The sequence below is a fragment of the Argentina silus genome (genome assembly GCF_951799395.1).
Source record: "Argentina silus genome assembly, chromosome: 7".
NCBI classification, from domain to species: Eukaryota; Metazoa; Chordata; class Actinopteri; order Argentiniformes; family Argentinidae; genus Argentina; species Argentina silus.
This window is the reverse complement of record NC_139661.1, coordinates 2680001-2694927: the sequence shown is the minus strand read 5'-3', so window position 1 is coordinate 2694927 and position 14927 is coordinate 2680001. Positions and strand designations below refer to the sequence as shown.

Sequence of the window (14927 nt, the reverse complement as noted above, 5' to 3'; positions counted from 1 at the left end):
TTGTATCCATTCCAAAAGGCAGTGGTTGCCTGAAGGTGACTGCTGTCCACCATCCATTTCCTAATGTGTCCTCACAAAACAAATCAGGCAACACCATGAACAGCCTTTAGGGGGTGGGAGTTTGTCTTTTCTTGCAGTGGTGGGAGTTACAGATTGTGATAAGCACCCACTTTCTGTTCCGTATTGCAGATGGGAATATCATCACATAGTGATGAAAAAAGAAGATTGCATTGAAGTAGATACCCAGGGCTGCTCTATACATTTCTGTCTATTTACAGATTAGTTATTGTTTTGTTGCATCCCCTGAATATGCCGCTGCTAGTATATACTGTAAAAAAAAAAAAAAAAAAGGGGAGGGGGGCTGGTGGCTTTGAGGGACAGGCTGGTGTTAATCAGACCACTCCAGCAGGCTCTGAGTGAGGTGGGTGGTGGGGGTCTTACTGTGGGAATGATAGAGACCCCCCCCGAGGCCCCTGGTGGGCAGGCCGATAGCAGCTCAGTCAACTTATCTCCCCCTCCCACACTAGAGGAACTCACCACCCTATTGGGTCAACTAGAAACTCAGCTCATTAATAGATGGGGAGTTCTTGACCTGTTCTAATATAGTGGCACGGAGCCAGTTTCACTCAATTTTGTAATATCGTCATACCAACAACTGCATATATACTCAGTATTAAGTTCATACCATACGTGTGATGGGTATTGATCTCAGGAAAAGGTAGGGTAAGCAAATACTTTATTAGCTTCTATTTGTTCTATAATGCAAGTTGTTCATGTCAGTCTTGCCCTTGATTATCATTTGGATGTGTGTTTATTTAATCACCTTGTCTCATCTTAAACTAATCATTAGGGTGACTGTGTGTATTACTGTATGCATACTTCTCTGTTGACAAGACCGTTACATTAATGAAATTAAGCCCAGGCAGGTATAAATATAGCCCTTATCAGCATGCACTGCATGACTGTGCAGTTTCTCAGCGTGGGTTTGATGAACCCAAAGCGTAGAGCAGATCATCATACATGTGAAGTATAACTGAATTATGTCAAAAGGATGATGATGACAGACATATCCACAAACCACCAGTGGCACCAGAGACATTGAGAAGACACAGAGCAGCGGTTGGATTTGAGGCCGACCTCAGCTCACACTGATACCCTCCTCTCAATCCTGGTTATCAAATCCGCTCAGCACCGGGGGGGTCCAGAAGACGGAAATAAAGAAAGATGCGGATAAAAAGGATGTGTCTGTGCAATGTCTAGGAGAGGGAGAGGGACACGCGTTGAGAAGATGTGTTGGAGAACAACAGTTGTGGCTATGGCCTTTCTTATTCATGCCATTCCAGGTGAGTGTATCAAACAGGTTTATTACGTGGTCCTCTGTGAGTCGGTTGGTAGAGCATGGCGCTAACAATGCTTAGGTCGTGGGTTTGATTCCTGCTGGGACCATATATACTGAAATGTATGCACTCACTCCAATGTAAAACGCTTTGGATAGAAGCGTCAGCTAGATGGCATATATTATTATACATATTATTACTATGGTTACAGTACATTGGATGTTATATCAAAATAATATGTAAATGGTAATGCCACTCCATACTGTAAATGTTCCATCCTGATCACTTACAGGATGGATGACCGTTTTGGCTGAATTTGGTTCTTCATGAATTTGAATTTGGTTCTTCATGAAATCAAAGTATTTTAGTATTTTCAATTATGTTTTTGTTTTTTTATCTCAGAAATACGAGTGATTGGTCAGGTTTTGGATGTGTGTGCCACATGTCACTCGAATGCCACCTGTGATGACAAGATTGATGGCACCGGCAAAGTCTGCAACTGCATGTACGGCTTTGTGGGAAATGGAAGAACTTTCTGTCAAGGTTCGTATTTGTTTAACGCCACCATGTATACATTTCAGATGTCAGTGTGTCCTGAGCATTGAATGAAAGTGTACTTTTGAATCGAGAAAGTTAATTGACTCAGTGTCAGCAGAAAAAGAAGAAGAGAAGGAAGGAAAGGGTAAAAGGAAAAGGTAAAAACCCACTTTTTTTATATTGTGAAAGGTACAGTAAATGTACATTTCTCTCTTCCAGACAAAGATGAATGTCAGATGGGAGCCAATAAGATCTGTGGCCAACACACTGCCTGCCACAACACGTACGGCAGCTACTACTGCACCTGCTTGGCAGGATACAGCCCTTCCAACAACCTGGCCATCTTCATCCCCAATGATGGCACCCGCTGTCGGGGTAGGTATTAGCAATACGTTGTTGCTTTTATGGTTAAGCAACGTTTACTTTACCGGCTGAGCTATTTAAAAGGAATGTCATGGTGCTTTCGTGGTGCTTTCTTCTGCATACATTTTGAAATACTTGAAATACTAAACCTGCCTTCCTGTTGGTTGTAGACATCGATGAGTGTAGGGTCCAAGGTATCTGTGGAGAGGGGGGTCAGTGCACAAACACACCGGGGGATTTCAAGTGCCACTGTCAGGTGGGATACCAGGTGGAGAATGGAGCAGAGCCCTTTCACCCTCACCGCGACAATGCCGTCTGCAAAGGTAAACAACACAGCTGGCTCAGTATTGGAGGGTCTTTAGTAGTACCTTGTAAACATGTTCACTTTCCACTATTTACGATTTTGGACTAATACTAGAAAGGTATTTGATTAGATAAAATGTTTCCATGCCTTCCAAATTCATTTGGTTCATGAATAGAGTGGCAGCACTGTGGTGAAGTGTGGAATCTGTAGTGTTGTCCCCTTTTCTATTTTTAGCCATTGATTGTGGGCAGCCTCCTTCACCGGAGAATGCTATTCAGCTCTCAGCCACAGGGACACGTTATGGCAGTGTTGCTAAGTTTGGCTGCGTAGAGGGGTTCCTCTGGAGGAGCGGGGAGAACTCCTCTGTGTGTGGGGATGAAGGAACATGGAAAGGCCCCCGCCTGGTTTGTGAAGGTAAAGGAAATTCATTCAAAGCCCTTCATGTTTTCATCTTGTCATCTTGTTGTTTGATTATGTTTAGGTGTGCTTTTCCTTTATGTGCTTCATCAAGGAATAAAGTCATTGTGAATCCCATTGCTTTGCCTTCTAGAGGTTGACTGTGGTTCGCCCCCTGCTCTCCCTCACTCAATCATGTTGTGGGATAAAAGCACTAAGATGGCCACTGAGGTGGTTTATCACTGTGATTCTGGATATCATAATGTGGGAGAGGGAAATGTCTCAGTTTGTAATGCCAAAGGACAGTGGGAGAAGGCATCTTTGCTCTGTGAAGGTAAAAGCAAATCCCCCCTCTCATTCTTGTAGTAAGGCAGTGCATATTGATATAAATGTGCATAGTGAATGACTGAATGAGTGTTATTACTTGCCATGCCAATCAGATATTGTTAGGAATGTGTTGTTTTTTGCATACCTCTCTGAGGAGGTATGGTGTCCCTAGGGAGGTCAGAGCACAGGGTAACTGTTCTGGATTGACTTTTGTGTTTGGCATGTGTCCCTGTCCTTATGTGTTGTGATGTATTTCTTTTCTTTTCATTTTAATGTATTTCCTTATTTTATTTATTGTCACTGGCCAGGCCGTCATTATAAATAAAAATTGAGAATTGACCCGCCTGGATAAATAAAGGGTTCAGCCATATTTCATCACCCCTGGAGCAGGGAGTAGGGGTTAGATGACCTGCTCAAGGCTCAACGGCAAGTGGTAGTGGTAATCGGTAGTGAAAAGGAGTCGTAAGACGTTTTGGGACACACCTGTGATTATGCATTTTCCCTTCAGAAATAACATGTGGAGCCCCCCCTATACTGCCCCATACTGGACAGGTGTGGAATGGCAGCACACGCCCTGGCAGCACTGTGCTCTACAAATGTGAAGAAGGGTTTGAGGGAGGAGGACAGATTTCTCACTGTACAGAAAGTAGTTACTGGTCAAAGTCAACTTTATTATGCAAAGGTAACCAAGCATTTGAAATCTACACTAACAGAGATGGCATGATGAGAAAGACATTTGGTTTACTGTCATAATGTTGGAAAGAGAGCATTACTTAAAGAATAGCTGATATCCTCCTTAGTTAGGTGAATAGTAGGCTATCATTTAAATGAATATTCAAATGTTGAGAAAATGCCTTGTGCTTTATATCCTTTATATAATGACTGTGATCTGGCTTCGTCATAGAAATAACATGTGGGGACCCCCCTACACTGCCCCACACTGGACAGTTGTGGAATGGCAACACAAACCTAGGCAGCACTGCATCCTATTACTGTAAAGAGGGGTTTTATAGTGAGGGAGGAGACAATCATTCCTACTGTGCTAGAAACGGTTACTGGACCAAGTCAACTTTGTTGTGCACAGGTAACCATTTTCTCGTTACTTTAATGTTACATATACAGCACCAGTCAAAAGTTTGGACACACCTTCTCATTCCATGGTTTTTCTTTATTTTTTATTATTTTCTACATTGTAGGTTAATATTGAAGACATCAAAACTATGAAAGAACACATATGGAATTATGTAGTAAACAAAAAAATGTTAAACAAACCAGAATATGTTTTATATTTTAGATTCTTCAAAGTATCCACCTTTTGCTTTGATGACAGCTTTGCACACTTTTGGCAAGGTGTGTCCAAACTTTTGACTGGTACTCTGTATTGTCATTCGTGTACGATTCATACCTGAGGGACGAAGTCTGTTGCCTATAAAAGATTTCTTTATTGTCTTTCTAGAGGTTGACTGTGGTTCGCCCCCTGCTCTCCCTCACTCAATCATGTTGTGGGATAAAAGTACTAAGATGGCCACTGAGGTGGTTTATCACTGTGATTCTGGATATCATAATGTGGGAGAGGGAAATGTCTCAGTTTGTAATGCCAATGGACAGTGGGAGAAGGCATCTTTGCTCTGTGAAGGTATTATTAATGCTTTTATGTTTTGATTGTGATATTTCATTGAGGTCATACTTGCCAAAACATTCATGCCGAAACTACTTATCGCCCTTTGAATTCTAGAGATTGACTGTGGGGAACCAAAGTTTATCCCTCATTCTAAGATGTTCTGGGACCGGACATCACGGGTTGGTAGTGGGGTACATTACCAATGTGTTGAAGGGTATTACAGCACACATGAGAGACGTTATACTCAATGTGGAGAGAATGGACTGTGGGAGGATATTGAACTACAGTGTGAAGGTGCAGTTATTTTATTCACCGTACAATGAGCAGGACTCTCACTGCAAATATACTGATACAAAAAATGCCAAACCTTAAATTCTTTAATATTTCCACACACTATTGAGTCTGCTCAAATGTCCAATTTTGTGGTGTATTATTCTCTTAATGTTATTAGAATAACCCCAAGCTAACCTGAAATTGATTTCTATGTACAGAGATAAATTGTGGGTCTCCACTAATCCTTCCCTCTACTAACATGCTATGGGACAGTACAACAGGACTGGGCAGTGTGGTTGAGTATGTGTGTAAGGATGGATTTTACCAGGAGAGTGGAGATAGTCTCTCAACTTGTACATCATCAGGACAATGGGGAATTGTTTCAGTAATATGCAAAGGTACTGTAACAATACTGTATATTGCTCGGAAGAAAATTCTGTTCTGCTGTATGACATCCATGAGAATTGTTTGCACTGACATACTGTAGTTATTCTTATGGAATCATTGGATATCCACACTTGTGTTATTTAAGGCTTGCTCCTGTTCATTTCTGAAGTGCTCACATCCACCCTGCTGTCTTTCATTTGTGAAGGGTTACAGTTCAGTGTGTGTGTGTGTGTGTGTGTGTGTGTGTGTGTGTGTGTGTGTGTGTGTGTGTGTGTGCATGTGTGCGTCAGTTATTGAACCTAAACATGGGGGAGATATTGTGAAACACCTGTTCTTAGAACTTACTACTCTGTACCAGAGGATGGGGGTGTTGCACTGGGTAAATCTGGATAATTATTATTTTATATTTGAATGATTACATTCTCTCTCCACAAACATGTAGCCAGTAAAGATAACACAATGGCACAAAATGAATGAAAATTACAGCAATGAAGTAAACGGACACCAAAGTAGATCTCAACAATAGGCTTCTGTACAATGAAGTAAATTTTTCCTGACTATGTTTTCATAGCGAAATGTGGCCCTGCTCCGGCCCTGCTGAACTCCGAGGTGGTGTGGCAGAACACTAGTGCTGTGCTCCATCGCTGTCTGGAAGGGTACCACAGCTGGAGAGGGAGGAACATCTCTGTGTGTGATGTCACTGGGAGGTGGCAGGGAGCCACGCTACAATGCACAGGTATGGCAGAAGCACATTTGGAATCCTCTGGGAAAAATCCATTTCACTGGTAATCTTTCGTGTTGGAATAGGTCTGGTAGGTCAGTGATGTAACTGCCATATTCAAAATAGTTCCACGCACAGTATCTTTATTTCTAGAAAGAGAAATTAATGCAGAAGTTTAACCCATTGTCTCTCATCGATTGGATCTACCAGAAATCAAGCCTGCCATCAGCGATTTGGTTGTCTTCAAAGAAAAGTGTTTGCGCTGGAAAGCTGAGAAATATGAAGAAGACAGGGAAGATTACAATGTAAGTTTACCTTTACAAGGTCACGATCGTACTGAAAAGATGACCATGTTGATGACTTAAAATGTGGTGCAGGGTTTTGGAACTTACCCATGAAATCCCTTGGTTGTCCTCCCTCAGTTGTGCTCCTCAGACTTACTAGAGTAGTGAATGACAGTTGCTCGTCACTGGTGAGTGAGGTTATCTTTTCACTGTCCTTGTGCCCCACTGGTGGAACGAGCTTCCCACTGCTGTCATGACTGCAGAGTCATTACCAATCTTCCGCTGTAGATTGAAGACCCATCTCTTCAGGCTACATCTTAACGGTCCCTCCTAAAGACCTCTTCACCTCCACTAGCCCCCTGTACAAGTTTCTCTCCTGTTAATATAAAGAAAAATAAAAAAATGTTCCTTCTTCTAGCATTGTGACTGCCTATGGCCCCTGGTCCAAGCATGGATTACTTTTTCTTATGATGACTGACGGATAGATGATTCACTTACTTAACAAATGTATTTGTTGTAAGTCGCTTTGGATAAAGGCGTCTGCTAAATGCCATAAATGTAAATGCTATCTTTTCAACACCTGTGCAGTTTCTTACCATGACTGTCTTATCTGCCTATGCCATAGGTAGTATTTGTAGGATTCAGAGACTATCAAAGGACATTTCGTGATAAGAGGATGAGGCTCCTCAGCTCCACTGCAGACCACCTTGAGATGTGCTTGAATCTGTTGCCTGTTACAAACTACACCATCACCATCACTGCAACATCTGCCAGGTTCACAGCCACTGTCACAGCTAACACCAGCCTACAAGGTAAAAACAACGCCTATTATCCATATGTTTGATGAAATACTGGAAAACATACGTTGGAATGGGCTTTTGCCTCTAACTTTGACTATTATCAACAACAATGTATGGGAAATATAACCTCTCATTCATTCAACAGTACCTCAAGTACCAGAGATTGTGTACAGGGAAGTGGAGACTCCATTGCCTACTCTGTGGCTCCGCAGGTCAACCAACACCCTGGACCCAATTAGGTCATTATCATTTACATGACATTATTATTAATGTCCTGTACCTCCATCTTTCATCAATATGCTGCTTTATCTTATTGAAACTAACTGCCATTGTTGCCTGACTAGAATAACATTAACTTTTGTCCTGTCTTGGCAGTTTTTACCAGGTCTTTGTGTTGCCACTGGAGGGGACTCTTGTGTTCGACTGTGCCTCTCAGAAGAACCCAGACTTCTCAAGTCAAAGGAAGACCCATGGACAGTACATCACTGCACAAATCCATCTCAAGGAAGTGGGGAGGGAGATGAACTTCACTGTGGGGGGTGGACTCTACTATGGAGGGTTCTACAATGCTCCTCTACAGAACGGCAGAGACTACTACATCATATTACGAGTTGTCAGTCAATGGGGTGGGGTAAGTGCAACTGCTATCCACTGGAAAACATTTTAATTTATAATTTCATAATTGGGGGTTCATTCATTTTAAAGGAAGATTACATTGTAATCCCTTATAACAAAACATGCATCAACAGATTGTTGAACGGATACAAATGTACATGGGCCAATGTCGACTCTGTGGTAAATCATATATATGAGTTTCCTTTTAACTTTTTTTGTAGGTTTTTAAACACTCTTGTGTTATCTGGGCAAAAGTGAGAGGTAAGGACTTGTTTTGTCCTTTTTATCTTATTTATGCTGTTGAAACACCACTGACAACACATTGGAATGTAATGCATTTTATGTTGCAGGAACATCCTATGTCATGAAGGTCTTATCGCTTTTTGCTGGAGGATCAATTGGACTGTTTGCCTTGGCAATTGTTTTGGGATACTGTTACACCTGGTAAGGTATAATAAACTACATTTGAATGTAGGTGTAATGTATTAAATGTGTGTAGGCTTTTATTGCTCACATCATATTTACTAAGTTGTGTTCCCCTTTCAGGATTTGCAAGAAGACATGACAGTCATTGTGATGACCGAACGTTTTGGTTTTACGTTTTGTTGTTTTTGATCTACTTGTGATATCTTATTGTTATTTATAACAAATAATGAATTGCATGTTGCTTTCTTGTCATTGTTAATCATTTGTTGAAGTATGGTGAATGAATAAATATACCTACAATGCATTCAGACTCTTTACTCTGTAGCATGTTGCATGATTGAATTGATTGCAATAACATATATTTTTTCATATTTCAACCTAGAGACAGGTTTAAAATAGACCAGAGAAAGACGTAGGTGGAACACACATTTTAGGTTAGAGGTGTGTCAAATAGTTTTTATTAAGACCGATTTCCAGTGTTCCTGTAATAAAAGGCACGGCATGTCAACACAACCTGAAGGTTTAAAAACGGTTTAGCGTCTGCTAAATGCTATCAATGTAAATGTAAATGTAAATGTAAATGTAAATGACACAGTTCCGACTCGTGACGTCCTGATGGGTCAAGGTCACTCCTGTCACCTGTCAATCATCCATCCTGTCAGAAACGTCTGGCCAGCATTAGCAAAGGCTACAATGTAAGCATGACAGACAATGGTATAGAAATGATATTACTGGACATGATGTAAGAATCTTCCTCATTTTAGGCTATGATTTTCTATTGAGCTTGCCTCAACTAGCCACAACTGTAGCTGGCTAGCTAGTACAGTAGAAACGAAGCTAATTGCTAGCTAACTCGCTTGCGATCATCTCACTCTTATCATTTTGTCTTGAATAATCACACTTCTATCAATGGATAATCCCTGTCTCCTCTCTGTTAAATAACTAGCGAGCGAGTTATTTGGAATTGAATACTCTGTTCTGTGTTTGTCTTCTTCAAGGACTGAAGATGAGGACACTTTCCCAACTCATTCATTTTCTGCGATCAAATATCGAGCTCTTGACTATGTTTCTGAGGTGAGCTGAGTACTTGGCTTTTGGCTTCTTTCTGAAATATGTGGGTGCATTGTAGGGTGTTTTGGAAGGTATGTCTGCACTACATTACCCATTATTATCTGTAGGACACATTCTCGGCCTAACCCTAGCCCTAATATGGGAAACAATTGTTGCGGCAATGTTGCTTTGACTTGACGATATGCAAGAGAAAGGATGGGACAGGAGGGAGAATGCCTGATGCCCTACAGGCTACAAACTTTGTATGTACACTTAGAATGATCTTTGGAGTGTTGTTCCTTGCCACTGTTGTAAAATGTCTAGGCCTATAAAATCTAGGCTGCTACGGCGGTGTAGTTGAGTCAAAGGAATCAGATCAGATGAATTATTTTTACCATACGCAAAAGGGATACGTGCTGCTAGTGAATCTCTAACATGCTAGTATACATTTTTGTATACATTTCTTTTTCTAAATCCAGGCCTCCACTAGTGTAAAGTTAACAATAAACTGTCTGGCACTTCCAATGCCCTACTACCTTGGCAAAAGTGACCTTTACCCCCACACTGGCAACCTCCCTGAGGTAACCTACAGGAAACCATGGATCAGAGGTATCGCCATTATGCTTGAATTCATCTTCTGCTAACCCGCTTATCATAACTTCATCCATACTTTATGTCACTGTATAGGGCACTACATATAATTTGACAATAGGAGGCAGTCTATATAGGCTATTTACTTTCCTTGTTCTTGACAGGAAATGTGATTTCCACCTGCAAACTCGTTGTCAGTGGATCAGTACTAGATGACTTGGGGACAAAGGGCGATCCTACAGACTCCCTTGAAAAGTATGTCTGTTATGTTTAAAAGCTATCTTCATTCCCACAAGCATTTCAGCCAATTTTTAAAGTTTTGTTTCCCAAAACATTGAATCTTTTAGGATGAGTGTCAGTATGACCCAGGGGAAAGGGGACCCTCTAGAGGTGATACCCAGTTCCAACCCTAACTCACAGGTCCATCTAGACAGAGATGACGCCTTTTGGCTTCTGCGGGAAGCAAGGTTAGACAAAGGACACGTTCTCTGCAATGAATCGTTTAGCAAAGATCCAGTAGAGCTAATGAGCCTGAAAGATCAGCATGAGGGTGAGTTTATTGGCATGTTCATTTATGGCCATATGCCATAATGTTCAGATATCCACTTTCAGTTGATAATTCTCTCAGTCGATGATCCCTGGTAAAACAACAAGTCTCATATTCACTGAATGTTGACATGTATGGATTTAACATCATCTCTCTTTTCTTTTATCTTCATCTCTCTTTTCCAATTTTTTTTTCTCAGATCTCCTCATGCCCGAAGAAGTGCTGTTTGTTGTTCACCTGCCACAGTTCCAGAAACATTTGCCGTCGTTGAGAGCCATGTTGGCCCTTCTGAGGAACCTATCTGTGTCAGACCCTCTGCTCAGCTCCACAGGAGGAACCCTCTCACAGAACACTATATTCAGGTATGCACTCTACCCCATTCCATGCTGCAACCACACCATGTCGGTGAAAGGTGAAAGATCAGATATAAAGGATTGAAATTGCTCTAGTGTTCCAGGCTACTGCTCCACGCCTATCCTGCTTTATGGTCTAATAACCCCTTTTTCTAGCAGATGTAAACAGATAAAAAAGACCTAGGAACACGAGAGCAATGTCATTCCTTTGTACACGATACATATCTCACATCAATATTGTGTGGTTGTAACATGGATTATTAGTTGTTTTATTTCTAGGTTAAAGTTGTTTGTCCCTGTCTTATGATGCTTTCAGGCACAGTTCAAACTATCAGGTACCGCTTGTTGCAGAGAAAAAGATCTCAAAGATCCACTCAAACACTGATGAGGAGTTTGGCAAAGAGTCCTTGTTGAATGAAGAGGTAAACTAAAGGAAATTGAGCAAGATTGCTTCTACGTCACCTCTGTTTAGGAAACAGTGAGCAAATCAAAGGATATATTTGTATAAAGTTGTTTTCCTTTATTTATCTTTATTTTTCATTGTTACAGTCTCTATTGTTACCTGTTGAACTGGACACCCTCACACTAAAGAGAGAAGACTGCATTTCCTTTCCAAACATTCGTAATGTATTGAATGTTGTCCCGCAATTCATAGAGGACCACATCTCTTGCTTTGATGCTCTCTCTAGAGGTGGGTCCCAAAGCAAACAGTTGATCATTTTCTGTGATTGAGGCTTATTGTGGCAAAGACTAACTGTATGTGATATTTTCTTTCAGCAACTCCCTCAGATACACAAGTGTCTGTGGTCATATCCCAGTTTGAAGTGCCAAGGGTGCTGGTCACTGACACTCGCTGTGAGGTGAATGAAATCACACAGGATATGAAGCCATCAGGTACTCTGCTGTACTGTAGATGTTCCTGTTTCTAATGTGTTTTCTGAGTCTGGGGATGAAGGCAATGGCTACTACTTGGTACACTGTTACGATGATCAGAAATGTTCCTATCTCTTATCAGATCATTTGATGTTGCCTACTCAAATGGAGATGGACCTACCCTTGACACCCTCCCCTAAGCCCTTGCTGACCCAGCTCTGTCTCTCCTCCTCTCAGCTCCCAGCTGAGCAGCTCTCTCCAGTCTACAGACAGTAAGTCACCTCCTGGCCTATATCACCAGACTGGATTAAGACGAGCCTAATGAGCTATTGTTATTACTCTGTTATAACTCTGTGACCTTTTCCCCAACCAGAGACATGGCTTCTTATCCGTATAGACACAACCTGTAATGTCCCGTTACATCTAGTGAGGTAGGTCTCTCATGGTCTCTCATGTTTTGCAGTTATTTAGTGTCTGAGAGAGATCAGGAGGAGATGGAGAAGGCACTTTGGATGGCAGAGAAGCACCCACTCTTTGTACTGGGCTTTCTTTTGGCAGGTAAAAGCATAGTTGTGTCGATGACATGATATGCAATCTCAGTTTCACAGTGTATGGTTATTGCATGAATGCTGTCATAATAATCCAAAATGAATATTTCCTTTGACTTGCTTACAGAGCCTCAGATGCCTCAACCAGTTGTGCCGTTCCAGTGTTTGACAGAAGCCTTGGAATTACTAAGGATCGATCGGCAAAGCTCTGCCGAGTTCAGTGAGGGAATGGAACTATCTGATCAGCGAACAATCTCACCGGGACTCAAAGGTTGCTCAACTGAATTCACCGAGGCGATGAGCTCAGAGCACCCCCATATTGTGGAGGCGTCAAACGGTACGATAGAGGACTTCACACCCCTATCACCCTGCCAGATAGACAGTGAGTATGTCCTGCAATGACTTGAAATGCAACCTACAGTATTGTTACAGGTCGAGTGATCTGGTCACCTCTAAGATGGCAGTAATGTGCCAGAGGTTGGAGATGCAGTTGTTATTAATGCTGTGTCGTTCTGTTCACAGATATCTTGAGAGAATCTGGAGACGACTGCGGTGAGTGATGATTAGCTCATGGTGGCTGAGAGATCAGGCTAGGTAGGAACATCACGTACATGAATACGACGGCTCCCTCACAGTGCTGAAACACCGTCCTCTCCTCACCGTGTCCCCAGAGTCACCAGACCCACCCAGGGAGACCAAAGTCAAATCCATCCTGAAGAATCCCACACCGGGGCCTGCGCCACCACCGCCATCTCACCGGGGGAAAGAGAAAGCTGCGATTGTGGTCCTCCCGGCTCAGGCGATTTCCATCGCCCAGGAGACAGAGAAAACGACGGTCATGACATCACAGGCCAAGTCACAAGCCACGATACACCAGGCAGCGGTCAGACCTGAGAGAAGGGAGGAGAGTCTCCCAGAGAAGAGGGTCAACGTACCCAAACACACCAACCTTAGACCCGGTCTGTGGGACGGTCAGAGGAACCTCCCAGGGCCCAGACCTCAGAAGGACTTGGACCCCTTATCCACGTTCATGATGCTGAGGTCTCAACAGAAGACCTCTGCCTCTGTGGCCCCTCAGGCCTACACCAGCACCCCAGGTAGAACGTGTATTCACCGCAGCATCGGTGTGTGAGATGAGTTAGACCCTTAGTTTAGACTTTATACACTTTGGATTTCACACTACTGAGCCCCAACAGAACTGGTTTACTGTATTCACTGTACGCGTCCAGCATTGGGTGCCATGTGCCGGAAATGACAAGATGAAAAATAAATCTGAGCCAGCGCACTGCCGTTTCGGGTCGGCCCCGGCGTGCGTAGAGCCCCTTCATGTGTCAGTGATACAGGACCTGTGTGTTTCAGTGCCTAAGGGGACACAGCAGGCTCCGCAGGACCCCACCACCGACCTGAAGCCTGGGTCGGAGGTAACGCCCGTCTACGTGAGGCCTGCAGTCACAGGACAGGAGATCAGAATCCCCGAAACGCTCAGTCAGCCTATCCCTGAAAACAGACACGACAGCAAAGTCATACACGTCCAGGCCACAGGTAAAGAACGGTAGGCTAGCAATGAAGTAAGCTATGAGAACACACCACATGTCGATGTTGTTATTTTCACGATGCTGCTTTTTAGCACAATGACACAGCTATTGCTGATACGACGTGATTGTGAAACCCTCGACATTAGCGTGCCGTAATGAACTCCCTAACTGCCAAAGAATTCCGGAACATTCGCCACATAGAGTGCCTCAAGTGTTTTATGCAGTGTTTACCTAGCAACAACACTCTGATTGGCTACAAAATGAAGCATCATCACGTATGCATTTTTGGTGAATAAAGTCACCCTTGGCACTGTAGAATGTTGACTGTTTGGGAGACTTTATTCACCTGAAGGCACTAAAGGAGTTAAGTACAGATGGAAACTCAGGTAATGTATCAGTACCCTCACTGCATTGTGTACGTGTTTCATTGACGTTCTCCCCTGTAGAGAGTCAGTTGGGTGCGTACAGGGAGCTGCAGGCATTTGCCCTGCCCTGCCTCTCCAGGGCCAGGGAGCTGGGTCTGAGCTCTGCAGCCTGCCGAGACTTCAGCACCCTGGACCCAGACCACAGCCGCTTCCTGCTGAAACAACAGGAGAAGATGCTCAGCATGAGACAGGGCAAGGGTGAGACAGTCACGTATGATAGACACACAGACACACACACACACACACACACTGTACATACATCTACACACACACACACATATACACACGTTTACCAAATACATATCTATACATTATTGTCTGCTGCTGTTTATTGTATTGGTGTGTTTAATAAATGGACTCTTCACAGACACAAAGTCAGCTGAAGTGAGGTCATGTTCCCATGTTGCAGACCTGGAGGCGTACAACCAGGTGGCTCTGATACATGTGCTGGTGACAGTGAAGGACCTGCTCCTCAAGTGTGACCTCAACACTGCTGTGGGTCAGTATACATTACTACTGCATGTAGTCAAGCTTCTGCTGGGTGGTCAGAAAGAGAATATGGTACATTTAAGACAATAAAACTACTACTACAACTATACATGGTTTTTGCTGGG

The 14927-nt window shown here is 42.9% G+C and overlaps 2 protein-coding genes across 4 annotated transcripts in view; both read left to right on the top strand.

The window, feature by feature from the left end:
• Positions 1–637: 637 nt before the first annotated feature.
• susd1 (sushi domain containing 1) lies at positions 638–8695 on the top strand. Of its 3 annotated transcripts, none has more exons than XM_083672704.1 (17): positions 638–718; positions 1051–1343; positions 1740–1880; positions 2094–2249; positions 2408–2560; positions 2776–2955; positions 3773–3946; positions 4169–4348; positions 4721–4900; positions 6117–6281; positions 6477–6571; positions 7176–7362; positions 7496–7589; positions 7726–7981; positions 8187–8226; positions 8316–8409; positions 8512–8695. In XM_083672704.1, the coding sequence occupies exons 2-17, from the start codon at positions 1253–1255 to the stop codon at positions 8528–8530; spliced, it is 2205 nt and encodes a 734-aa protein (XP_083528830.1). In that variant the 5' UTR covers positions 638–718; positions 1051–1252; the 3' UTR covers positions 8531–8695. The 3 variants fall into 3 exon arrangements, with proteins under 3 accessions (XP_083528830.1, XP_083528831.1, XP_083528829.1); XM_083672705.1 differs by having other exon boundaries at positions 642–718; positions 1085–1343; XM_083672703.1 differs by having other exon boundaries at positions 645–718; positions 1261–1343.
• Positions 8696–9113: 418 nt separating this feature from the next.
• shoc1 (shortage in chiasmata 1) overlaps positions 9114–14927 on the top strand; it is a gene marked incomplete at its 5' end in the record, with an annotated part of 11432 nt that continues 5618 nt past the window's right edge. The window contains 17 exons of the mRNA XM_083673241.1: positions 9114–9133; positions 9390–9465; positions 9921–10050; positions 10197–10287; positions 10380–10582; positions 10779–10941; positions 11249–11354; positions 11482–11623; positions 11710–11826; positions 11948–12077; positions 12269–12363; positions 12625–12735; positions 12876–12905; positions 13025–13450; positions 13713–13895; positions 14335–14511; positions 14723–14812. Coding sequence (XP_083529367.1) covers positions 9114–9133; positions 9390–9465; positions 9921–10050; positions 10197–10287; positions 10380–10582; positions 10779–10941; positions 11249–11354; positions 11482–11623; positions 11710–11826; positions 11948–12077; positions 12269–12363; positions 12625–12735; positions 12876–12905; positions 13025–13450; positions 13713–13895; positions 14335–14511; positions 14723–14812 — 2290 coding nt within the window. The remainder of the gene's footprint in view (positions 9134–9389; positions 9466–9920; positions 10051–10196; positions 10288–10379; positions 10583–10778; positions 10942–11248; positions 11355–11481; positions 11624–11709; positions 11827–11947; positions 12078–12268; positions 12364–12624; positions 12736–12875; positions 12906–13024; positions 13451–13712; positions 13896–14334; positions 14512–14722; positions 14813–14927) is intronic.

Coding starts and splice junctions, on each gene's coding strand:
- susd1 (XM_083672703.1), top strand. CDS start 696: ATGGGTATTGATCTCAGGAAAAG. Junction 1,344..1,739: donor TCTTATTCATGCCATTCCAG/GTGAGTGTATCA, acceptor TTTTTATCTCAG/AAATACGAGTGATTGGTCAG. Junction 8,227..8,315: donor TATCTGGGCAAAAGTGAGAG/GTAAGGACTTGT, acceptor TTTATGTTGCAG/GAACATCCTATGTCATGAAG.